Source organism: Thamnophis sirtalis, unplaced genomic scaffold (genome assembly GCF_051295495.1).
Source record: "Thamnophis sirtalis isolate CommonGarterSnake01/CBP01778 unplaced genomic scaffold, rThaSir2_p1.2 scaffold_11, whole genome shotgun sequence".
Taxonomy (NCBI): Eukaryota; Metazoa; Chordata; class Lepidosauria; order Squamata; family Natricidae; genus Thamnophis; species Thamnophis sirtalis.
This window is the reverse complement of record NW_028261391.1, coordinates 30,900,605-30,927,090: the sequence shown is the minus strand read 5'-3', so window position 1 is coordinate 30,927,090 and position 26,486 is coordinate 30,900,605. Positions and strand designations below refer to the sequence as shown.

General features: G+C 34.7%; 2 protein-coding genes across 3 annotated transcripts in view; one reads left to right on the top strand and one right to left on the bottom strand.

Moving 5' to 3' along the window:
* DAW1 (dynein assembly factor with WD repeats 1) lies at positions 1-22,858 on the top strand. Its single transcript, XM_014056750.2, has 13 exons — positions 1-92; positions 2,271-2,343; positions 4,907-5,051; positions 8,898-8,956; positions 10,739-10,861; positions 11,121-11,220; positions 12,323-12,430; positions 13,196-13,302; positions 16,337-16,439; positions 17,230-17,344; positions 18,588-18,664; positions 19,970-20,132; positions 21,154-22,858. The coding sequence occupies exons 1-13, from the start codon at positions 53-55 to the stop codon at positions 21,186-21,188; spliced, it is 1,248 nt and encodes a 415-aa protein (XP_013912225.1). The 5' UTR covers positions 1-52; the 3' UTR covers positions 21,189-22,858.
* Positions 22,674-26,486, bottom strand: part of SPHKAP (SPHK1 interactor, AKAP domain containing) — a 70,029-nt gene continuing 66,216 nt past the window's right edge. For both annotated transcript variants that reach the window (XM_087725452.1, XM_087725453.1), the window contains one exon: positions 22,674-24,634. In XM_087725452.1, coding sequence (XP_087581578.1) covers positions 24,491-24,634 — 144 coding nt within the window. In that variant the 3' untranslated portion in view covers positions 22,674-24,490. The remainder of the gene's footprint in view (positions 24,635-26,486) is intronic.

Genomic DNA, 26,486 nt, shown 5'->3' with positions numbered 1-26,486 from the left:
TGGTTTCCATGACAACGGCTCCGGCTCTAAGTTTTCGGCGGCCGGAGACGAGATGAAGCTGAAGCGGTTCTTGCTGCGATATTACCCGCCGGGTGCGGAAAGGTTCAGCGGCAGAAATTGGGAAGGAAAAAGGGAGAGAGGCAGTTGCGGAGGCGAACTCCTGTGGGAAGAAAGCTCGGCGGGGAAGGGCGGTGATGATGGGGAAAGCGGCAAAGCAAACAAAGGCTGTGGGGAGACCGGCAGGAGGGAAGCGGATAACGGGGAGAGCGAAGGTGGAGCGGCGGAGAGTGCTATTCAACGGAAGCAGAGAGGGTGGAAGTGCAGGAGGAAAGACCCAGAGAAAAGGCAACGCAAGAATGGCGGGCAAAGTTTCACTGCACCTGACTTTATTGTGCAGCTGAAGTTAACCAGGGTCCTTGTGGACCTGAAAGTAAACTTCACGGGGCTTAGTCGACTCCTTCTATTTAGTCTTTGGTGGGACCTACTCTTAGTAGCAGTTTGTTTTTAGGTGCAAAAATAATCAAGGGAGGGATCTGTGTAGGGAGTTGCAGACAAAGCCAATCCTCAGCATCAGCATCCTGAAAAACTAAAATAGGCCTTTTCCCTAGATCTTAAATAATAATTTGTGGGAAGAGCATTCTCTCCCATGTCAAAGAATTAGTTTGCTCCAATACTACCTGCTTATAGAAATTAAATATCAGTCTGTGGGAATCATGAACTCAGAACAGGGAAAATGATCAATTATTTATTTTAATGAAAACTATTATTTTGCTATATTAGGACTTATGCAGTAGTTAGGGCAGCTTACATTACTACAAAATAAAACACTGCCAAAGAGAAATATGAAAAGTTGAAATAGCAGCTGAAATAAACTACAATTTACACTTTATCCTAGATAAGATATTTGTCAAACTATAAACGGGTTCTTGAGACTCTGTTAACCTAACTTCTTCTGGCACAGAATTCCAAAATGTAAACGCTGCCCTTTCTGTTGTTCTTATTACTTGTCCTCTGCTTTATGGATAAGAATTGAATGTTAGGGATTAGCTAGCCTGGTTCCTGCTGGATCGACAAAATGTAAATTTATGTATTTATCTGTTAAATTTATTTTTAAAAGTTTTCTGAAGCATTAGATGGTATTTATAGCCAGTTATATACTTCATATGTACTAATAAATGATCCAAACAGTGCCAATTTAATTGATTGGTTCAGAATATAAATTTTATATTGGGAAGTCCACAGGTCAAATCTGAACCATGGTCTTCTGTAAATGTAGTTTCATGCAAGTATTCTAGTATAGTTTCAGAAATCAAACTAATAATTATAAAGATAATATTTGCTATATGTTGAAGGAAATATCAATTTTTCTAGTATTTAAACTTTAGAACTTTGTTGTGGGTTTGTTCTGATAAAGTACAGTTTCTGTAATACTAGGTGGATTGTAATCAAGGCTAAGTCTTTAAATATTATCTAAAAGTAATACAGCTAGTAGGACTATATAGTGCACCAGATGTATTTATTTAGCAATAGCAATAGCAGTTAGACTTATATACTGCTTCATAGGGCTTTCAGCCCTCTCTAAGAGGTTTACAGAGTCAGCATATTGCCCCCACAGTCGGGGTCCTCACTTTACCCACCTCGGAAGGATGGAAGGCTGAGTCAACCTTTGAGCCGGTGAGATTTGAACCGCTGAACTGCAGCTTAGCAGTCAGCTGAAGTGGCTGCAGTACTGCACTCTAACCACTGCGCCACCTTGGCTCTTCAATTATAAAACATGCTTCCAGTTAGGGAAAAGTATGGATGTAGCACTTGTTCACAAGATCTTAAAGGAGTTATGCCTTTCTTGGAATTGCTTATGATTGTTTTACAGTATTTTAGGTAGGTATTCTTCATGTTCCCAAAAAATGTTTCAAGACGGAATCCAAAGTGCTGCCCAGCCTATTTATTACAGTATATACACAAAACAGTGGAATTTTTAGCAATTCTCCATAATCACCCATCTACACACACTTAGGTTTCAGAAATGGAGTTTAAGTGGCAATGGGGAGGGGGATTGTACCTTGAAGAAACTAAATTTATGCAATTATTTGATATATTCAACTAGTTGCAGGTTTTTGGGCTCTGGTTTATGCCCTGCAGTATGACAGAAATAGCAGTAGAAATGCTACTTGATAAGTTTTTATCAAAATAAAGGCTTGTTTCTGTAGTTCTTATGATTAGAAACTATCTCAATATGGAATTCATAATTGTATTGTTATGCTTCTTCAAAGGCATTATTTTGGAATATATTCAAAGAGGGGAACTGAAAACCAAATCCATAGATTTACTAGATCTCAATACTGCGTGAGTATTATATTTTCTTATAAAACACTAGGACTATACATTGCACTAAACAATTTAAGTAATGCCCACAGATTTGCTGAACAGAAGAAATGCTACCTTTTAATCATAATGTTTGTGATGTTGATCTAGATTTGTTTATTTAAGATATGAATGCCTTATCCTGTCTCCTTTACATTCTTCACATATAGCTGTTAGTTTCTTTATGAATATTTTTGTGGCTTCAAGCTCATATAGAATTGGAAAATGCTATTTAGGACACTGAGTCTAATATTCTGCAGGAATTCCAATTAACCATTCTTAGAAAACGACTCCAGTCTTTGCTTGAAACATCCAGCGCAGTGGAGCATACCCTACTTTCTGTCATCAGGATTTTTTTTTCATAGTTTACCATGATTCAGATGATACCTGGCAAAATCTTTTTGTTTACACAGACTTTATTTTTCAGTGAGAATTTTATCCATCATATGTGAGACACTCTGTATAGACATGTTTCATTAACTGTATATTGGTTCTTAGTGGTATTGTACATTTAACATTTGAAAAGATTTGAGACTATTTTCAAAGTGGTTGAATTAAAAAATATCAATGGAATGTAAAAAAAATTACTACTATGAAACATCCTGAGAAGTGCTATATCAAAGATTACCTTTCTTTTATGAAGGTGGGGATAGGGAGGAGATAAATGAACATGATGGAGGAAGATCAAATACATTTTAATATAAATTAAAACATGATGCCATTGAAATAATTATATTCTTGCTTGAAAAGCTGATTTCAAAGTTCATCTATGTTTAAGAACACAGTTTTACAGTGTAATTAGTGTCATTTCAAATGAATTGATCAAAAATAGAAAAGCTACCTAATGAGAAATTTAGCATTTATTCTGGGAAAAGCTGTTATAAGCCAATCCTATGCATGTTTACACAGAAGTAAGTTCCAGCAAGTTCAATATTCAATTTCTTAAATGTGCAGATTGCCTTTCTATCATAAGAGTTGGAAAGTGACTTACAATATGTAATACAGAAAATATACAAAATAATAGAAATAAAACCTACACTATTGAAATAATTAACTAAAGATAGATGAAAGCAGATATTTGCTCAAACAGAACTATTTCATGGCACCAAAGCAATTTATTTATGAAGTCACAGACATGTTTGAAAAAGATGTTCTTTTAGAGGTAGATTGTCATAAAAAGAACTAAATCACCACCTTTGTCAATGAGTTCCTGTACTAGGAGCCACCACTGCAAAAAACATTTTCTCTTTGAGATTTAAAAGGTATCAATCTGTAGGAAAATAATATATGTAAAGCACTATTTGTTTTCAACAACCTAACTGAGAAATCTTTGATGTAATTCAGTAAAGCTTTTGGAAAAGTCTTAGTTGAACTAAATGAGTCTTGCTCCTTTGTTAGTGTATAGACTATTACTGTGTTAAAGAAAATTGTGTTCCAAACAATTAGGTTTAAAAGGTTAGAGCAATTATTGAAAACCTGATTGCTATAATTTAGCAATTCATATACCTAAACTGCATATATATAAAATATTATAATTATCTATGGTCCTAAGAATGATTTAGAAACTGTAATAGCTTTAATATAATTGCTGAGATGTATAAACTAATAAGAAGGATTTATTTTACAAAAAAATTGGGAAATGGTAGGAAGAGAGAATTCTATAGTATATTTTTAAGTAAGACTGTACTATAGAATTCTTCCATTACCACCACTATATCATCATATGTGAAGTCTGACACATTTAAATTTAGAAATCAAGTTTCACTGATCAGATTACTACCATATTTTTCAGAGTATAAGACGTACCTTTTTCCCTCAAAAAAGAGGCTGAAAATATGGGTGCATCTTATACACCGAATACAGAATTTTTTGCCACCTGAAACTCCGACCCCTTCATCAAAATGGCCGTGCATAGCTTTTAGAAGTCTTTCAGAGAGCTCCTGGGGACTGGGGAGGGCAGCTTCCCAAAGGCTATCCATGCCCTTTTTGTGACAAAAAATGGGCCCGTTTTCACGAAAAACAGGCCATTTTTTTCTTATATTCCCCCCTCCCCACATCTTTCCAGGAGCACTCTATAAACCTAAGGGCTATTCATGCCCTTTATTGGTGGGGGGAGGGCCGGTTTCATGAAAAACGGGCCATTTTTGGGAGGTTTGCAGAGTGCAAAACCTTTTTTAAAAATTTTCCTCTTCAGAACCTTGCTGTGTCTTTTACTCCGGTGCGTCTTATACCCTGAAAAATACGGTAAATGGTTGAGTGAATGCTATAAAACATTGCAACAATATATAATTCATTTTTATATTTATATTTTGTAAACTGCTGCTGAAATATTCTCAGTGTTAAACAAGCATGTCTTACTCAACTTCAAATTTGTGATTATAATCTGGGTGTTATAATTTTTCACATTACTTTAATTTTTAAATTATTTATTGCAGCATCCATCATTTCCAGAGAAAGCAGCTCTGGCATGATGGATGTTGATAATAGGAACAATTATTTAACTGTTTGTCAGAAGATGAAAACTGTGTTTTAAAATGTACTTTAGAACTGATGTAGAAGCCTTAGTAGAAGATATTAGAAAAGCAGAGCCTCTCATCACACAGTCACGGAAAGATCAGGTTGTACATTTAATTCTACGATTACAAGAGAAGCTAGGACAACAATTGGACCACAAGTTCTATCTTTTTAAGGTAAGAGTCATGAAGTATTTTTTTAGTCATGCAATAAAGAATCTTTATATTTTGAAACATTGTTTTCTATCTTTCTGTTTGTGAGTGCCAATATAAGGAAACAAAATAAAATGGAGAACGAACATCAGCATTCGCATGGCAACACTTCATTGCAAATCTTACTTGATTCTTTAATTTCTACTTTTTTGTGGGTGAGGTGTATAGATATGTAATCTTTGATTCCTTCATTTTCATTCTGGAAAAAAAAATATTGAAATTTCAGCTACAGTACTATAATTCACTAAGCCACAGATAAATAGTCTCTCGTAATATCTTTAATTTTAGCCAATTACTAAATTCTAGTAATATCTTTAAAAATCAAATATACAATCAAAATGGAGGGTGAATAAGAAATCCCCCCTTCAATAGTGAAACCATCTTGCCAGGTCTCCAGTTCCATGGGATGTCCAGGCTTGGCCACATATGCAGATACAGAGGACTTTAAGGAATATCCAAAGGGATGAGAGTCAATGTAATTTTGAGGAGAAGGAAGTTCCATAAGGTGGGCACCATAAAGGGGTGAAATTCAGCAGGTTCTGACAAGTTCTGGAGAACTGGTAGCAGAAATTTTGAGGCGTTCAGACAACTGGCAAATACCACTTCTGGTTGGCCCCAGAGTGGGGTGGGAATGGAGAATTTTGCAATATCTTTCCCCCAGAAATGGGAAGGGAATGGGGATTTTGCAGTATTCTTTCAATGGGATGGGAATGGAGATTTTGCAGTATCCTTCCCCTACCAGGCCCACCAAGCCACACCCACAGAACTGGTAGTAAAAAAATTGAATTTCACCACTGGCACCATAGCAGAGAAGGCATATTTCCTGGAATCCACCAAATGTAGATCCCTGGCCAATGATATCTCCAGCATGCCTTCTGTTACTATGAAATTTTTAATGTGATAAAAGCAACAAATGATTTGAAAATAAATTTATCAGTTGTTTTTCATTTTCATTAAAGGTAAATAAAAGGGAAAAAAATTAGCTATTGTCCTGATCTCACTTATTACACACTGAAATGTGTCTCTTTTATATCATTCAAATACTGTATGACTCTCGACTGGAAAAAACTGTGTATTCCTGCATTAAGGTGAAGAAAGATGATTACAATACACCAGGCTTTTTTAGAAGTTAAAGACCTAGACCACAGGTGTTCAACTTGCTGTGTCACATTGTCATCATGTAACGTTTTGGGACGTTTTTCCCATTCATGGAACTTAGGTGGATGTGGCCTGTACATGACATATCTGGCCTGTGGGCCGCCAGTTTGACGCTCCTGCCTTAGATCGTTGGCTATTCAAGGCAATTAGCAGGAACAGATTTATTAAACTGTTAATGAAACAGTTAGATAACTTAGAAGGCTAAGTTATTAAGTAAGATGGCAACATCTAGGCAATCTTTAAAAAGCTGTCCTGTTTAATATTTCAATAGGAAATCATCCCAATATTATCAAATCCCATGATTATATTTCATGGAATATCATGAAAAAAGACAATGGTGAATTATTTCTATTTTCTTGTAAAACTGAAAACTAAGCAAACTATCTAGAGAGCCAGTGTGATGTAGCAGTTAAGATGCTAGCCTAAAAACTAGGAAACAGCGTTCTAGGCTCCCTTAGGAATCAAAGCGAATTGGGTGACATTGGGTCAGTCTCATTCCAAACACATCTCACAAGGTTATTGTTGTGGGGAAAAATAGGAAGCAGGAGTATTAATTATGTTCTCTATCTTTTGTTGACCAAATATTTTAAAAGGGTGGAATAATAATACATATATCAAAGATTTCACGGAATTTCTATTTTATAAATGGTCAATTTCTGTCCTTTTCTGAAATTGCAATATTTCATTCACAAAGCTAGATGGCAGTGTTGAATTAGTCTATTCTAAATGGACTACTAGTTGATTCCAGCTACAGTAGTCTCTGAAAGGTACCTCAACCAAAAGGAAGATTTGAAATAGGAGACAATGTAATTTGAAAATAAGTTGTAGTGCCTGCTATTCATGACTTTGTTATGTTAAGCTAAGTGTTTAAGTGGGTGAGTGATCCATAAAGCATTAACAACTGGAATCAAATGTGTACTAGAGATATAAATGTCCTTAGATTTCTTTTATCTTAAAATGCTATGCCAATCAATGCAAATTGTTAACATCTGTTGTTAGCCAGAAATGTAGGTAAAACAAATGTACTTTAAGAAAAGTGAATTAAAAATTACTATTGTATATAAAAATATTTTTGTGCTAAGTTATGATTACAGAGTATATAAAAAGGAAAGGTGCAGAAAAACAATTACTGTATACTACTTGAATTAGAGTAAGATATTTCAGGCAGTTGAATAGAAAAAATGATTTAGTCATCTAAGTTGTAAATTGCAGGGGGGAAACCTTCACTAGTATCACCAATGCAATACAAAAAAATCTATAGATCAACAATTAAGGGTAGGGTTTAGGCCTATTCTACATGGGCATTTAATTGCCAAAAATTGGATATTTTTGTATAAAGCAGGAATATTTTGTTTTCATTTATGAAGATTTGGTTCTGTCTAGAATCCTAGCTGATGGTCATGCCTTTCTTAAATGAGATGCAAAAATATAATAATTTTAAAGTCTTATTGTACAATATAACAGTAACAGAATACGAGGCTGGTATGGCTTTAAAAGTTTTTTTTTTCTTGCTGATTCTCTCATAGATATATACCCTAGTATGAAATATGAACTTGGCTGAATTGCTTTTTGTAGAAAAGCATAAGTAACTATTTGAGGAACCATTGTTCTCCCATTGGTTAAAACCATCAGCAGGTGGAATAAGTTGGATACCAAGTTTTTCAAAAACTTTCCTTAGATTTGGTTTGTTCAATGACAGATAAAAATGCTTGACTCCTCCAGGTTCTGTTACTATATATGCTGTATTTTTCAGATAGCCACAGCAGAAGGTCTTCCTATTAGTAACTGTCATATCCTAACTTTTCAGTCTTTTAATCATTGTTTTCCGAGAGCTTTGAACATTGCCTTTCTTCTTTTAGGGCCTTTTTTCTTTTGATAAGATCATTCAAAACCAGGCAGTGAAGATAAAATTATTATAAGTGACATGGTCTTTCATCAGTTTCTCTGGCCGCAGAGAATCAATTATCCAAATTTAACTTTTACTGATTCTTTTAAAAAAAACCTAGGTTATTTATATGCATTTTGTTCCATGAAAGCAAGATACAGAATGTAGTTAATATGAAATAAAAGTTCTGCTTAAAAGATGTCCTCCATATTGATAAAAATAGGGGTTCTCCCTCCCTCCAGTTCAGCAAGAAATGACATGCAAATATATTCATTGGACACTTATTTGTCAAGAACAGAGAAGTGTAAATAAGACTAGTTTTCTATTTTCACTTCATATCACCTTGTAACTGTCAATAACACCTCTTAATGGAGACACAGGATGGGTATGAAATGGTTGTATCTTACTTAGCTGTTTCCTGGGTGATCTGTGTGTTTATGTGTGTATTTGTGTGTGTGTGTGTGCTCAGATAAGTAGCAAGCTGCTGTAGCATAACTTGATTGGCATTTGAGTTTTTCATACATAGAGCATGCTGTTATGGCATGGTGATTTAATTTAATTAAGCATAATCTAACCAAATCCTCTATTCAAGTGAAGTGCATACTTAAATGACTGCCATTGAAATCAATAAGCACTCAAATCAGAGAAACACTTAATTTTGTTTAAACAACTCACATATTTCAAATATATATTTATGGAACTAGATTTACGATGGCAAAAATGTATAGAAATATAATGAAAAGTCATTGTATTTTTTGTAATTTCAGGTACTTCGAGCACATATATTGCCACTCACCAACGTTGCCTTTAACAAATCAGGTTCTTGGTAAGTTAAGATATGTAGTTAAATTAAAAGTATGTAATCTAAATGGAATGGTATACTTAAACTAAAATTGTATTTGGTACAATTAACAATCCATGTTTTCCCGTGCTATTGTTTTAACTAAACAAAGTTGATTAAAGTCATTAGGGCATGAAAGGCCAAAACTACAGCAGTAGCAACAACAGTAGAAAAAACCCTCAATTAAAATGTTTTAGTAAATAATAGATAGCAAAATGACATTGAATAAACATATGTTTTTCTTTTCCTTAGCCAGTGTTCTGCTTTTTCTAACCATTCCTTGAAATGCTGCTAGTTGATAATGTAACACAAATCTACCATTTTAAAAATGTCATTCACTGCGATACTTAAAACCATTAATGTTAACATTTGAAAAGTATGTCCCAATGCTGAATTTATTCTTTTTTAGTTCACTTATGCTGTGGTGAATGTTTTACTAATATTTATGTAGTAGCAAATTGCCACTAAAATCCAGATTTTAGATTGCAAAGCTATTGAGGCTGCAAATAATTATTTATTCAGGACAAGTCCTACTAGACATATATAAGATATCATTATTCAACAATTCAAAAGTACAATGATATACAAAAGCCCTTGACATTTTTCAATGTCTTATTAGTAATGCTTCATAACTAGTAGTGAGTATACCATGATAGGAAATTCTTCCTAGCCTCTCCCTATTCTGAAGAAAAATGTGTTTTTCTACCCGCCTGTTCTCCTTACCTCTATTTGAGCCGACCGGGGCATTTGTGCATGCTCATGGGGCGTACGGCTCCTGCGCGATGCCTGTCGAGCAGCTGGAGCATCACGTGCAGTGGGCATGCATGCCCGTGCTGCACATGTGCACGTGGTGAATGCCCGGCCCCGTTGCAGCATACCGGTTGCAATGGGAGCCAGAACCCACCACTGGCCCAGGCATTTCTGTTATTTGTGTTCTCTGTACATGCTCAGTAAATTGAATGATATTAATGTGGCTTAGAACTTGACAGAGCAAAATTACTCTAAATTTAAAATTGTATTATGTATCTGTCCATAATCCTAATTCTCTTTCCTTTCTCAAGTTTTATGTGGAAAATTTATGATGCTATGTATGATTTCTAGGAGCTTTGTATGTTCATTTCTTACAATGTTAGATTGTTTTACATGTAATTCCTAAAAAGAAGCAAAAAGAAATTTTACATTGTCTTTTTTTCCATTTTTAATAAATAAATTTTATTTAACATCTAAGAGATTGATCTTTCTCTAGAGTAAAAGGACTTATCTCTCTAGTCACATACCTCTTGCTACCATCTTAGTAAATAGAGCTATAGATTGTATTCATCTTTATCATTATTGTCTCTTTCTTTCTATTTGTCTATTGGGTTTCTAGGCTTTGAGATGTCTATGTATTCCATGTGCCAGTAACAACATCTCTCTTGAAGATAGGCAGCTGTAACAGCAAACTTTGTACACTAAGGCAGGAAGATGGCCAGACTATGTAAACTTAGAAGGCTTCTGGGAAAGGAATTTTGAAACATCCATACTTAGACCTACTGGTTTCAGTCTTATTGTTACAAAAACACTAGAGGTCATGCAATCTTCTCAACAATATACAACATACAAGATTATGTATGTTATAAATGTTTAGATTTGTTATAATCTTTGCCAATACAACATTACTTAAAAATATGAGAATAATTAATGGCCATTGAATTCAGTCAGAAGTGCATTAATTTGTGGATGAGAACAAATGGATCTGAAAAGATAAAATGGACTTGTTTGTTGTAGCTTTATCACTGGAAGTTATGACCGAACATGCAAACTGTGGGATACAGCAACAGGAGAAGAGTTACATTCTCTGGAAGGCCACAGAAACGTGGTGTATGCAATTGCTTTCAATAATCCTTATGGGTATGTAACTTTTCAAAATCCTAAATACACCCTGGTTGTACATGTCTTCAGATCTAAGATATGTTGCAAACTTTATTTGAAAGGCGTATTTTTATACCCCAGCTTTAATTGTCTGCATTGAACTTTATTTTGGTTTCCTCTTCTGTTTGATGCAATGCTGTTAGATGGTAGGAGTTTTACAGGATTTGGCACTATATAAGTTAAATCAACAAATATTTGGAGTTAATAATAAAACAATAACACTTTTCTATTTACTTAGTGACAAGATTGCTACTGGATCATTTGATAAGACCTGCAAATTATGGAGTGTAGACACAGGAAAATGCTATTATACTTTTAGAGGACATACTGCAGAAATTGTAAGTAAGGAGTTTTTGTTGCACTTAACAACTGTATATATAGAGCAGAAATGAGTAAAACAGCTTGACTTTAAAATGAGTTGTTCCAATCCCATTGGAGGTGTTCTGAATGTGACACAATTTGCTTCAAGTTCAGAACAGTTGTAAGTTAGAAAGCAACACATTTTAGACTTGAACATTTATTTTTCTAATAGGGAGTAGTTTCGATTCTTACAAACTTCTTCCATCATTGTTGTATATACCCTCTTGTCATTTAGTGACTTCAATCCATTCCAGCAATTTTGTTTTTAAGCAAAATGGTTGTTCAGTTAACATATGACTGAGAAAGAGATGAAGAGGGAAAGAGACGTTGCAAAGATAATTGGTTGTTTCCATGTCATTCAGATGAATCCCCCCCCCATTTTTTTATCATTTGCAGAGTGGAGAGATTGCTAAACAAGCTGTCTCCTCTTGAGCTGCTTTTCTCTGCAGAACAGCATATCCCTAAGTACCATAAATTAACAGGCTCAATACTTTAATTACTTGATTAGAACCCTGCATTGGTTAAAGCTGCTTTTTGAAACTGTGACCAGAACATAATCAGTTGCATACAGAAGGCCTTTGTTGACAGACTCCTGGAATTTGGTTGCAGGCATTGGTCTTTTATTACCACCTATATTTATGAATGGTCACTAACTGAGGTCGTCATAACATAAGGAGTGCCTATGAGCATGACACAGTCTCCTCTCTTGTTTAATATGTACATGAAACAGCTGGAAAAGCTCATCATTGATTCAGAGTCCATTATCACCAATATGCTATTTTTATCCAGTTGTACATCTTGATTCTGGGCTATCCCAAGTGATGCCATTAATGTCCAATATCTGGAAATTGGGCCAGTCTGGATGGAGAGGAACAAGCTCAGACTCAAGTCTTCTAAGAATGAACGGCTGAGAATTTTTAGGCTTAGATCAATCTTCTTGTTGCCATTTATAATCCTGTGCGACTAATACATAGATCAGCAGGAATTGCATTCTGTTGTGCTATCATGTGCCTGACGGCAAGAAAGTTAGGAAAACTAAGGACTTCTAAAAAGATATGCTGTCCCTTTTTTATCTTACAGGTTTGCTTATCATTTAATCTTCAAAGCACACTAGTTGCAACTGGAAGCATGGATACTACGGCTAGACTATGGGACATACAGAATGGAGAAGAAGTAGTCAGATTAACAGTGCGTTGCAATTACTTATAGTTCTAACAGGCATAGTATGCTTTCTTATGTTTTAAATGGAATTAAATGAAATTAACTTATTGAAAGAAGAAAGGTGCCTTATATCCATGGCCTTATATCCATTTGTTCAAAGTTAAAGCAGCATTGAAAAACTAGCCCATGAAGTTTTCGCCATTGTAGCACCCCTGCAGATATGTGATGATCAAAATCTGGCACTCAGACACCCAGCTTGTGATTATAATATCTCACAGAACTGTGTTTACCTGATGGGCATTTGCAGCCTTTCCTACCAGCTTTCTGAGAAAAGTCAATGGGAAAGCAGGCAGATTCTACCACTTTGCTCTGACAACCAACTACCTACACCCACCCACCCCAATCTGTTTGTATTTGGTAGCAGCTGCCCACTCCTTTTTAGAATTATTCATGTTAATTGGAGATAATCCAATTCACCAAATGAGGTCCACAACCTACAGTATCTTAAACCAAATTTTCCAAAGCCCACTTCCACCATATTTTGCCTGTTTCCCATGGTTTTTTTTTTGTATTGTTTGTCCCAGGCATACACTTCAGTCAAGCTTTATGAACTATAATCCTAATATGTCACAACAAGCCAGTGACTTATTTTTTCACTCAGGTTTCAAGACTATCGATTTCTTTTACTTTGATTTACTTTTACTTCCTTTCATGTCTGAAAAAAAATGTTTGTTTGTACTACCATATATATAAACAAATTCTATGAAATCTTCTTTTTTACAAAAAATGTAGGGACATTCTGCAGAGATTATTGCATTATCGTTTAACACCACAGGAGATAAAATCATCACAGGTTCTTTTGACCATACAGTCGCAGTATGGGATGTTAGCACGGGCAGGTAATGCTATCTTTTATGTTATGTTTTACAGAAATCCTGCTTTGTACAGACTAGGATTATATAGTTCATAATATGATCTGTATGCATTTTTGTTTTATGCATTATACAGCAGAATCAATGGAGCTATTTTTTTTTGTTTTGAGGCAGATTTCCACATTTTCAGATTACTGTTTGCAGTTGGATTTCTGTCTGCCTTATGGCATAGTATGAGGTAAAAACGGTGATGCATGGTTTGATTTGGTTTCCCATTTCTCCACTGTACATATGGCAGTTGCCTGTACATTTGTAGTCTAGATCTGATTGTCCCAACACTTGGTTTCTCTGCATATCTTTTTTTTGAAAATTGCACTGATTATGTTCCCTAGTTTGGTTAATGAAATATCTGCAAAAAAACCAACCAAGCTCAGAGAGCATCAAGGCCCCCTCATTTCAGCCTTGAGCTATAAATATCTCCTGTTATTCATCATCGCACAGTCAGACAGATATTCAGTCTAGGTTTGGCATTTTTATCTACCTATCGAGTCCTTACCAAGGACCTGGGATAGACAAATCTGGATGTTTGATGGTGTTACAGATATTGTCGCAGGATGGAAGCAGTTCCAAGTAAAGCCACCTTCTGCAATTGACTGATGGCAAATTTGTCAATGCTTATGGTGTTCAAGTGGTGCTCTAGTTGTTTTGGGACTGCACCCAAGACATCTATTACTATTGGTACTATCCTTGCTTGCCTTTGCCATGGTCATTCTATTCTATTTGTAGGTCTTTGTATTTTGTTATCTTCTCCAGTTTTTCTCTTCTATTGTGCTGTCTCCAGGCACTGCTGCATCTATTATTATTATCATCATCATCATTAATAATAATAATATTAATATTATTATTATCATCATCACAACAGAATTGTATCACAGCGGCCAGTTGTTTCGCCGGATTTGGCATTGATTACTAGTCGGGCCCCACCCAGGGGCCTAGGACGTCATAACATATTTTCGTAATATGCGTGCAGATCCAAGCAGTGCTGTTTTAAATGTAATTCCAGTGCTTTTGGAATAGCACCCAGTGTGCCGATTACTACTGGAATTACCACTGCTGGTTTGTGCCATAGTCGTTGAATTTCGATTTTTAAGTCCTGGTATTTTGCAATTTTTTTCATATTCCTTTTCATCAACCCTGCTATCACCCAGTATTACGATGTCTATGATTGTAACCTTGTTTTTCTCAACCAGTGTGATGTCTGGTGTATTATGTGTTATTGTTGTTATTATTATTATCATCATCATAAACATCATATTTGTTTGTTTGTTTGCTTGTTTGTTTGTTTATTTATTTATTTATTTATTTATTTATTTATTGGTATTACACAAATATAAGTTGCATTACCTTCCTGGACATGGGGCTTAAAAGAATACTTGCTATCAAATTATGGATTTTTTTTTTCCTTGTGTGTCTTTGAATCAGAATTGAATCCCAACAGCTGCCCGGAAAAATCTTGCAGTTTCTTGGCAAGGATTTTCAGAAGTGATGTAGCTGTTCCCTTTTGGGCCAGGCTGAGAGACAGTGTTTTAGTATAGTTTTAGTTTTCCCTTTATTTGTATGCCGCCCTTTTCCCTGGGGGGACTCAGGGCGGCTCACAGTTCAAAAAGGGGAGCGGGGGAAGGACAAACAATTTTCCAACATAAAAACAATACAACATATTAAAAAGAAGGCACAACGGTCACACAATTCAGGTGGGGGTTAGAGTCTTAACCCCAGGCCAGCCGGGACAGCCAGATCTTTAAAGCGGCGCGGAAGGACTGGAGGGTGGTGAGGGTCCGAATCTCCACAGGGAGTTCGTTCCAGAGGGTCGGAGCAGCCACCGAGAAGGCTCTCCTCCGGGTAGTTGCCAGTCTGCACTGGCTGGAAGATGGAATTCGGAGGAGGCCTAATCGATGCGATCGTATCGGTCTAATGGAGGTAATTGGCAGTAGGCGGTCTCTCAAGTACCCAGGCCCACTACCATGAAGGGCTTTGTAGGTGATAAGTAGTGGCTAGCTGAAGGTCGCCCAACTGGCTTCATGCCTAAAACAGGACTAGCACTCCCAGTCTCCTGGTGTCTTGCCTGGCTCTTTAACCATTATACCAAAGGGGCTCACTAGGGTTATTCCTTAATAAAAAAAATCTCACAAAAGGGCAATGTAATTCAAGAACATGATAAACTTCAAAACTAGAAGTGTGGGAAAGAGGGGGGGGGAAAGAAAAGAGGAAGGAGAGGAGGAAAGAAGATGGCAGAGAAGGGAGGTTGAGAGATGGAAGGAGCAAGGTTGCATAATAATATGGATACGGGATGGCAAGAAAGTGACCCAAACTGTAATTTGTAAGAAGATAATAAACATTAATGGTTAACAGATGCATGTTAATAGCACCTATAAGAATATATATTTGTGAATTAATTTTAAAGGGAAAAAATAAAATAAAAACTTTTTCAAAGAAACCTGCTGAAATGCTTGCAATCCTAAAGTGTAACAACACAAACCAGTTCAGGCTATTTCCCTTCTAAGGCTATTTGATTCAGCAAAAAGTTTCAGTTTTCATAGCATTACCTAACCAAAGCTGAAGTGATAGAAAGCTTGTTATCATTTTGCCAAACTAACAGTAACAAACTTTAGATAATTGTTATGGCCCTAGTGGAGAAATGAAAGTCTCTTTGATTTACTATATGACCTTGTACACTTGAAAACTATTTTTTTTCATATTTTTATAAAATAAAATGCTAATATTCATTTAGAAAATAAATATAATGCAAACTACTCATTAGGCTTTACTGCGTAAGCTTTTGTAGAGAAAAACACCATATTTTAATACCAGGGTTGCTTATTTTTTGTGCTTATTTATTTGGGTAGAGCTCTTTCTTCTTGTGATACTTATTAAATAAACATATCAAGGACATCACTATCTGTATCATTTTTCTAACTTTTTTTCCAAGGATGTCTGTGATTAATAGATTTATATAATAATTTAAACTACTATTTAACTTGAAATTTATTTTCTTGCCCATCAGGAGAATGCATACTTTAATAGGTCATCGTGCAGAAATAAGCAGTGCACAATTCAACTGGGATTGTACTCTGATCATCACTGGATCTATGGACAAAACATGCATGGTACAATAGTGTATTGCAGGATATGATATGTTTTTATATGGAAAGGATTTATTTACTCGCCTAAAATATTTGATTCAGCAAAAAGTTTCAGTTAGCCATGTCTTCTTTAGATTTGTCTTTTTTAGTTTTTCTTCAGAAATTCTGAGATGTAGATCCAAGCAATGGAATATTGCTTCCTGTATATAATTTTATCAGAATCATAGTTCAGATTATATGCTAACAATATATAAGATGTTAGAGGAATAGAGATAATCAGAGATACGAGCCAGCCAAGTGTCCTAGAGCTTTGGAGAATGGTATGTTTCAGCCAGAGACTCAATTATAAGATAAGGGATATAGATATTAAAAATATAAGCATGATCATATTGACCATACAGTTCTGGCAGACTCATGGTTTTTTTCAGTCATTTAGTAATATAATTGTCACACTTTTGGTTCAAAGCACATGTAAACTAAGTAGGAACAGCAACAAGAATGATACATTACATATCAACCTGGCTGGAAAAAAAACATAACTATATATTGAAATCAGGCAAACTAAATCTGTCCCTAATAATTCTTTAAAAGAGCATCTTACATTAAAAATTATTTCAGTAAATGTCTAATTTACATTGCTGTTATGTCATAGAAGCTATCTTTTACACTGTTTACACTAGCTCTATGTTCTTTTAAATAAAAAGATTAAAGGCCAGGTATACGTGCAATGAAAGTCCAGTATGATATAAAACGATGTTTTTGATTGCCTGAATTTGTTTGCGTAGTTTGTTTAATGCTTTCCCTCACATTGCAGCTTTGGAATGCTTTGACAGGCAAGCGGGTGGCAACCTTAACAGGTCATGATGACGAAGTATTAGATGTTTGTTTTGATTATACTGGCCAGCGTATTGCAAGTGCCTCAGCTGATGGTAGGTGAAGATTTCTGAAAAACTAAAATGATTTTTTTATTCCCGTTTTACATTCTGTCAGAAGGTATGCCTCTTAAACTGAAGCGCAAATTATTCCTGTAACCCTGTAATCTGCAAATTGCAAATTTTGCGATACATACAACACACAGACTCATTTCCACAGCCTCCACCTATGTTCAACAGTGAAAGGACACAGGGCAGAATAACATCCTGTAGAAAGCACAGCTCCACAACACGGTCTTTTCAGCAGTTCCAAGAAGGTTTCACTCTCATTTGCATTACTCAGGTGACCCTGAGGAAACAGAGAAAACCTCCAAGTAGCCTCCATGACTCTCTAAAAGAATGCAAATCACCATCTGGTCTGCAAGGAATATAAACAGAGGTAAGTTGCTGCCAGTTTGGCCCGGTTTGGCCAAACTGGTAGTAGAATTCAGGCCTGGGTCGCAGAACCGGCAGTGACCCAGACCTGCCATGACTGCGAAGTGGTTCCCTTGCTGCCATTTGGTCGCCGTCATTTTGGATTTTAGTGACTGCGTGTGTGCAGTTCACTGTAAATTGTTCTGCACATGCTCACAGAACAATTTACATTGAACAGTCTGCGCATGTACATTGTGAACCATCAATAACGCCGGCAGCAACTCACCCCTGAATATAAATCTTTCCATTCCCCACCATCTAGTCAGAGCTGACGAAGCTTCTTGTATGAGAAGTGAAACGTCTTCAAAGAAAACCAAGAAAGTTCAGTTGCCCCTATAAAAGCACCTTTGGGACAACCATGACATGGATGACTGAGAATCTCCATAGATATTTAGTGTCCAGGAGTATTCATATGGTAGTGTCATTTTCAATTATTGAATTATCTAATCATGCCAAAGGAATGTTTGTCATAAGAATATAAAATTTGAATAATAGTTTATCATACTTTGTGACATAAATTTCATCAGCAAAAGAGCTTCAGAAACTTCCATGTCACTTATAATCACACTTTAAAGCAATAATAGATGTTTTATTTGTTTGCATTGCAATCTGTTTCTTTCACTGACTAGAGAGCACCAGGGGACTCTATATTATGCATATTACTTAGAAGTAAATCCCCCCTAGACTGAATGACATTATTTGCAAATATCTTTAGGAAAGTAGTTAGTCATATCCACTCTATAACTTATATTTTTATCAAAATTTTGTTTGAATGTATTAATATTTAGCAAAAATGTAAGCTATTTATATTCTTTTTTTACCAAAGGATCAGCGAGAGTATATGATGCAGAAACAAAGAAATGTGTTGCAAAACTTGAAGGCCATACAGGAGAAATTTCAAAGGTAAAATGTTTACGTGTTTCAAATTCTTTCATACTGCTGTTACAGCTCAAACTTTTGCAGTTCTGCTTATTTTTCATAAAATATTTTTCTATTTGAATATGACCAAGAAAAGGTTTTTCTTTGTGTTCTAAATATAGATTTATTTCTTTGTGCTTCTACTGTAGTAGTAGGCAATGGCTCTCGGAACACTCAAATTGTTATTATCTAGTTATTTAAATATCAAGTCAGGTGGATATAATGCAATAGAAATCAAGCACCACTAGTTAATAATTTGCACATTTCATTGAGATAGAGCACCCAGTGAGGTAAAAAATGGTATATAAGTTGTCGTCATTGTCGTCATCACTACTTCATTTAGAAAAATGTAGTAGCTTGCACATACAGTTAACTACTAATCTATTCTACACACAATTCTACCAATCTTTAGAATTTTAATCATTCTTGAGTCTTCCAGTATATGCTATCAAATTGATCATGCTTTTAAATTCCTGTCTTCTTGTGTATACTTTAATAGACTTATGCTTAAGCTACTGGATATATTCAAAACAAAGAGACATTGTCCAAAACAATGTTACTAATAATGTCATTTGTAGCATTTGGCTGGCCATCACATTTTTTTGTACTGCCTCATCCCATTTTCATTCATCCATTCATGTCACCTACAGACTGCTTACTGTTAGCTGTTTACTGTGTTACTGTGTAACACATATCATATTAATTCAGAACATTGCATATTTTTTCCTAGAACTCATATCTGCTTCTTTCATTTTCACTACTTACTGGGTGTGACATGTAACTATCTTCAACCTATGACTTGCTACTTTGATATGCAATTATAACAATCTAAAGGTAAAGGTTCTCTCGCACATATGTGCTAGCCATTCCCAACTCTAGGGCGGTGCTCATCCCCGTTTCATGGCCGAAGGGCCAGTGCTGTCCGAAGACATATCTGTGGTTATCTGGCATACATTTTAATCCATTAGTTCATAATTAAGTCTACAACTTCATTAATCTTAAATTAGTTCATAATCATTTCAACATTTTTTAGTTCTCTAATTTTGCAAAATAATTATAAGTACCATTCTGAGAAGAAAGAGAGTGAATTAGTTTCTGGTGACTTGCCATGGGAAACTTCATTCTGTTTCAGTGTCCTAAATCAACTTTTTGCTAAAAGAGCATGACTACTTTAAATCCACCCACTTGGCTGCATGCATAAAATAGAAATGGAAGTGATAACAAACTATAATAAAGTATTCTAGTTTTTTAACTTTTTTAAAAAAATATATCATTTTATCATTTTTAAAGGTCTGTTTCAATCCTCAAGGAAGTTGTATTCTTACAGCCAGTTCAGATAAGACAGCTCGCCTTTGGGAGCCCAAGACGGGACAATGCATTCAAATATTGGAAGGCCACACTGATGAGATATTTTCCTGTGCTTTCAATTACAAAGGGAATATAATTATTACAGGTAACTAAGTACATGGTCTGAAATAAAATTGTTATATTTCAATTAAATTTTTAATCAGGTAGTGGTGAATAAAAATAAAGCAATGTGAAATAAAGTGTTTCCCAGTTTTTCTTAGTCCAGAAATTTATTATACATATTGGATTAAAATAGTTGGGTTTGGAGGGGATTGATCTATTTACATTTCTCATCTCTTACGTGAGGCTGAAGTAAAACAACTTTCAGATTTCAATATTTGCTTATACTTCTGTCATGAAAAGGTTAAGCAGAAGTAGCTGAAGTGTCACTACTACACATTAATAAACATTGCAACAAGAGAACACTAGGGAAGGCAATTTTATTCCAGTCACATTTGCCTTTTTTTTGCCTGTGATCTGAATTAGACCAACCACTAAGCCATAAGTTGGTTGATGTATCATATAACCATATATGGATTACAATGTTGAGTGCTGGCCTACTCAACATTGTAATCCATGAATGAGAAATTGCAATTGCCTCATTTTATGGTTTATTTTTAACAGTTGTATTACATATAAAAATAAGCAATATAAGCTTGAAAGTATAATTGTGAGACGCTGTATCTGGCTTACTGATATAAAGCTATAGTATATAAAACTGCTTTATATTGATCTGGACAATTAGTCTGTGTAGCACTATAGCATATTCTCAGAATAAAATAGAGTTGCCAAGATTTCAAGTAAATATTTTTTTTATCCTTTCAGAGGGCTTTTACTGAAGATATTTGGGCTGAAAATAATGATTTATACTATAATTAACGAATAGCACAATGGCTTTTTAGGTATAAAGCCAGCAAGATTAATTTTCAAAAAAAGAGTAATGTGGTGAATTACTTGAGATTAAGAGCATTACTGATTACAAGCAAAATAAGGATAGTGCTTGAGATAAAATAAACATAATACTTCAATGATCCAGCAAATAAACAAACTCTAAGACTGTTGTTTAGATATTATGATTATGAAAAAGATTTAACATTTAATGTTATATTCTTCTCTTTTTTTTTTAGGAAGCAAAGATAATACATGTAGGATATGGCGCTAATTGAGACAAAGGCTGACCCTCTTCTCTAGGAATTTTAATTCAGTGTTTTTATATAGACAATAACCTTTAAAAATCTGCTTTTTGCATCTGTCTTTTTTATTCTTTATGAAACAGAAATATTTTCTAAACTTATTTTAATAATTAACTTGTCTTGTTATATAAAATGTATTCTTGAGAAAATTATAAGAAAATGCCTTTTTTCTCTCTAAAGATCTATAGGCTAGTTGGAGTGAGGAAGCTTCATCATACTATTAGTTGTTACTCTTGCATTCATTTAGATACCTTATATTTACAAGATTTAATTTTTATTTAATAAAACATTTCAATATGTATAATGTAAATATCATAGTAGTATTGATTGGAATGTTCTATTTGTATTTTATATTTGGGACTTAATTTTGAATTTATATTGTATAATTCTATTTCTTGATTATTTTTTTTAAAGTATAGTTTATATTTATGGTTTGTCCCATCCTGAAAGATTTAAGCTGAAATGAAAATGATTACATTGATTTTGGCTTTCAATTGTGAGTGTCATAGTGTTGAAGCAGCATAACCCACATGTCTTCTCTTTTAATGTGAACTGCCTTTCTTCTCAAGAACTTGATGTTGGTTTTACAGAGCCTTCTAATCTGATCATTTGCTAATTTGGGCTTCTATACAAGCAGCCTGTCCAGGAAAATGCCTGCCCCAAAGTTCATGCAATGTTGTTTATGTTGGCTCTTGTATAATTCTTGTATAAACCAGTATTTGTTGATAGTATTTATGATCCATCATTTCTTAGTCATTAGAAATGATTTTCTATTTCTGTTTTGAATAGTGTTAAAAAACCGTTGCCGTCAGCAAAGCATCATTGTGTTCCAAAATATCCAAATGCTGGCGTAAAGCTTAGTTGTAAATATGTATGAATCTTTAGATTTTGTTATATAGCTCTGAAAATATCAAGTTGCTGGCTTATCTGAACTTCTACACTATGTATAGTTTCCTTTCAATGTAGAAAGCTAAAAAAGTCAGGTGAAATCTCTAATACAGCAATAGACCACTATTTTCTACCTTATAAAACATAGCACCTTTCCAAATGTGGAAGGTGAAACCTCATTTGTTTCTGTAGTACATTCAGAAAGTTTATAGAATAAAAAATTAAATGAAACTATTAAGCTGCTAGTAAAATGTATCTATTTGCAAGCAAAAATTCCACATATCGGAAGTGAGAGGAATATTATTTGCATCCACATATCAGAAGTGAGGGAAATATTATCTGCATCGGCTCAGAATATATGATTATATGAATTTAATCTTATATCTTACATTAGTGCTAAATTTCAATTACTTAATAGGCTTTTAGGTTTACTGGTAGTCTGATCTTGCTGGTAATGATTTGTACAGAGCTTATCTTCCCCACTAAATAGTTGTACAACAATGCTTTATTTCATCTGTATCACGTACAACAGATATTCAGAATCAGATTTAAGAAAGATAAAGGCAGATTGTTAACACAAATTTATTTCAAGTCAGGCTCAGTACTAAAATGTAATATACAGAGAGAAATGTCATCACATTGTTACATTGATATATTATTTGTGCTTGTAAACATTTATTCTACCACTGCAAAATCTGTGTAATTCACAACTAATTTGCCATTGGTCAAAAATAAATATATTTCAACAATTCATTCTCTAATAATGTATTATTTTATTGATTTCTGAGTACAAACACTTAACTGACAAACTTTTTTAGAAAATGGCACTTTTCCAAAGCAGACCAAGGTGCTAGTCCAAAGTTCTTCTATGAACAATGGTATTCTTTACTTTTCTACATGCACTGTAGAATGATTATTTTCTATAAAGCCACTTAAATTGATAGAAATGCTGGCAATATCTTTGCTCTGTATATAAGAAAGGGCAGGCATGATTGGGAAATGGTGGTAATTATGGCTCTCTAAACTGAATTAAAAATTGCTTTTAAAATAGTGCAAAATAATGTTATTTTTGGATACATTCTAAAATCATAATCCTATAGTGAAAAGCACCCCTTTTTGTGAAATAAATGTTCAATATCATAATCGCGCCACAATGAAAACTACTAGCAATGGATATTGGCAAGTTGTACTGGAGCTATTTACCAAGTAGTAAGCTGAAGATTTTGTTTACTGCAACCTAATTTACTTCCTTGATTACTGTATATATTAAAATCAGATTCTTTAGCTGTTACAAAGAATGTTTGAATAGGATGAGAACTATTTTTCTGAGTAGCAAGGTACTAGCTTTTGACAAGTACATTTTTCTGTAAGAAAAATCTTATGTACTATACTTCAAATATTTACAATAAAAGGATACATTAGCTTAAAGATGTTAGAAATAAACTGTTGTTAATAGTATGAAACATTTCATCAGTATAATCTTCCTATTAAGGCATAATGGAAAGCCATTATTTTCCAGGTTTGCCTAATTGAACTTATTTTACTTTTGGAATTAAATGACTATTTAATTCCTGACTGAACCCACTGCAAACTTACTCAGAGTACATGTTTCTATTATTTATTCAGAGATTGAAAATAGTTTTATAAAACACATGAATCATTGTTAAAACTGGGAAATGCTAATATTTTGACAGTGGCCATTCAGGCAAGTGTCTAGAATTCCCAGTGAGACTCGATTCTACTAAAGGAGAGACCAGCATTATACTCACTGAACATGAGTTTTAAGAACTCATTTAAAAAGCTGTTGGGCTTAATTCTTTCAGCAGAACGGACACACTTGTGGAATGACTTTCAGGCTTTTCAGTGCAGTGTCAGCATAGATCTTAATTTGCTCCTTGGGAATAGATTGAAAACAGAACAATATAGAATTCATTTAAGGACATCTGATATATACTCATTTGTCATTGTATAATCACTAGGAATTTGAACTATAAATACAAAGATTTTTTTTAACTGACTTTTGTTACTGGGATTCCAGTTAGTAGTAAATACATAGCTGGCAGATAGTGGAAAATGTCTTTCATTTAGATTCTGTAGAAAAAAAACCCAGTCATTTAATTGCAAATCCTATTCTTTCCAAGAGCAATGCATTCAAAACTACAAAGTCCTACATATTTTACATTGGCTCTTCACTTCTCTCTTTCTGCCCTGTCCTCACTCCTCACTTCCCTTCTTTGCACTGCTTTGGAACAGGGTCATGATGTAGCAGCAGAATGGATACTTTTCAGCTCTATGTTGAGATTTTGAATAAAACAGGGCCACTCACAGATCACTGCCGCTTAAAATGGAATAAAAATGCAAATAATATCTTTTAAGAAGGTTTTTATCCTAGCTCAAGAAGCCAGTCAAAGAGACTCAGAGTCGGCCCTTTAGTTTCTTCATGAAGCTTACAAAATCGTACCACAGCATGAAAGATATCACCCACGTTCCAGCACTTCCGGTGCACAAACTGCACAACATCTAAAAACTGGAAGAAGAAGAAAAAAATTTAGAGAAGGTTTTGTTTTTCCCTTTTTCATTTCAAGCGAAGAGATCTAAACTAATACACATTAATTCAGTTTAATTAGTTAAAACAGCTGTATCAAATATGTTGTGCACGTATGAACTGCCCTAAGTCATTGACTGCAGACTGATAGCCAGATCCACTGTTCTGATTCACATTTTGCTACTGATCACTCAGCTAATGATTAATGACAAATCAAATAATCCACATACATTTACTAAAGGATTAAGAGACACATGATAGAAATGAGGACACTATTTAAAAGCAAGTTGTAAAAATAAAAGGTATGTATTATTTTTCCTATAGCTGACTCTGATGAAACTGGGTTGTAGGTTTCTAAAACAGTTCGAATGGCTTTTCAGTGGAAATTAAAACATCCAATACTGGCTCTATTTAAATCATAGAGCAGCACAAAATTCTAGAGAAGTATGTTTCATTCTAATATGCATCAATTCAGCATTTACCTTCTGACATTTTATTTTCACTTCAGACAGTGGGTCAAAGTCTACTAGCCACTTTGCACCACACCATGCTACACTACATGGTATACTATTTTTCTTTGAGGTTAGAAATATTTTTTTATCTTCTTGTATTTTGCAATCATTATCTAATTGCTCTTCTTTTCATCTTTGCTTTTCTGGACTATTTGCTATCAGAGTATGGTATTCTAACCTTAAACACACATTTTAAATATGTTACAATAGCAAGTAGATTTCCATAAGCTAGCTTGCAGACTTAATGCATTTAATCTTTCTCACATAGATTTTAGTAATTGATTCAACTATTTACAAAGCTATCAGCTGTTTCTATGACAGAATTTGGGCAGTAGTTACTGAATCTGCATTTAAATAACATTTTAAGTTTCTCAAATATTTCCCCCTAAATATCTAACAGTAAGTCAGCTGTATTTAAGGGCCACTCGATTATTTAAGATTCAGCAGATTCCTAACATTTTTGCAGCTATATTATTATAGCAATGATATACTTCCCACTATTTATGCAACCTATTTACACTATGAGCTTTGGACCACAGCTTCTACAATGCCTTCCAAAGATAATGCTGAATCTGAAGTGAGTTGTTCCAAGCTACCAAAGGGCATTAGGTAAGAGGGAGCACAATATATGTAAAACTTAAAACACCCACTTTATGTAAGCTATCACTTTACATTTACCTGCTTGACTCGCTACTGTAAATCTAGGCCTGATTTACAGACGTGATTGTCTCTTAAAGTTGTGAATGAACAGATTTTTATTGTGGTGGTTGTGGAAATAACTTTTAAGTAATACTGAGTGGCATGTAAATTGTAATACTGTCAATTTCTGGTCTGCTGTCTTGTGTGGGCATGAATCAGACACATTTCATTATATGAGTCAATGAAGGGTAATGCACAGGCTTAGATACAAGGTGTTTGGCTTTAAATCCCCAATTATCCCCAGAACACATGGTACAGAATTAGTATGTCATAATCTCATGACCTTACTTAGAGTAGTGTGAAGACAAAAAGATTTTGTGTACTACTTGGAGCAGCTTAGAGAAATGATGGGATAAAGATGCAACAAATTTACAGGATCTCAATGGCCAAAGATCAGAGGTGGGTTCCTACCAGTTCGCACCTATTCGGTAGAACCAGTTTGTCAAATCTACCGAACCGGTTAGAAGAGGCTCCACCAGTGGACCCGGAAAGCAGGCCACACCTACAGAATAGGTTCCAAATTTTTTTGAAACCCACCACTGGTCCTTGGATATGATTAGTATACACTATCATGCTCATATTTATAAAATTCAGTGCCTCTGTGAAAGATAAGGATGACTACT

What these genes read in the sequence shown, in the direction of transcription:
- DAW1 (XM_014056750.2), top strand. Translation starts at nt 53, where the DNA reads ATGAAGCTGAAGCGGTTCTTGCTGCGATATTACCCGCCGG. An exon ending in TTACTAGATCTCAATACTGC is followed by an intron (nt 2,344 to 4,906) that starts GTGAGTATTATA and finishes AATGTACTTTAG; the next exon opens with AACTGATGTAGAAGCCTTAG. An exon ending in ATACAGGAGAAATTTCAAAG is followed by an intron (nt 18,665 to 19,969) that starts GTAAAATGTTTA and finishes TCATTTTTAAAG; the next exon opens with GTCTGTTTCAATCCTCAAGG.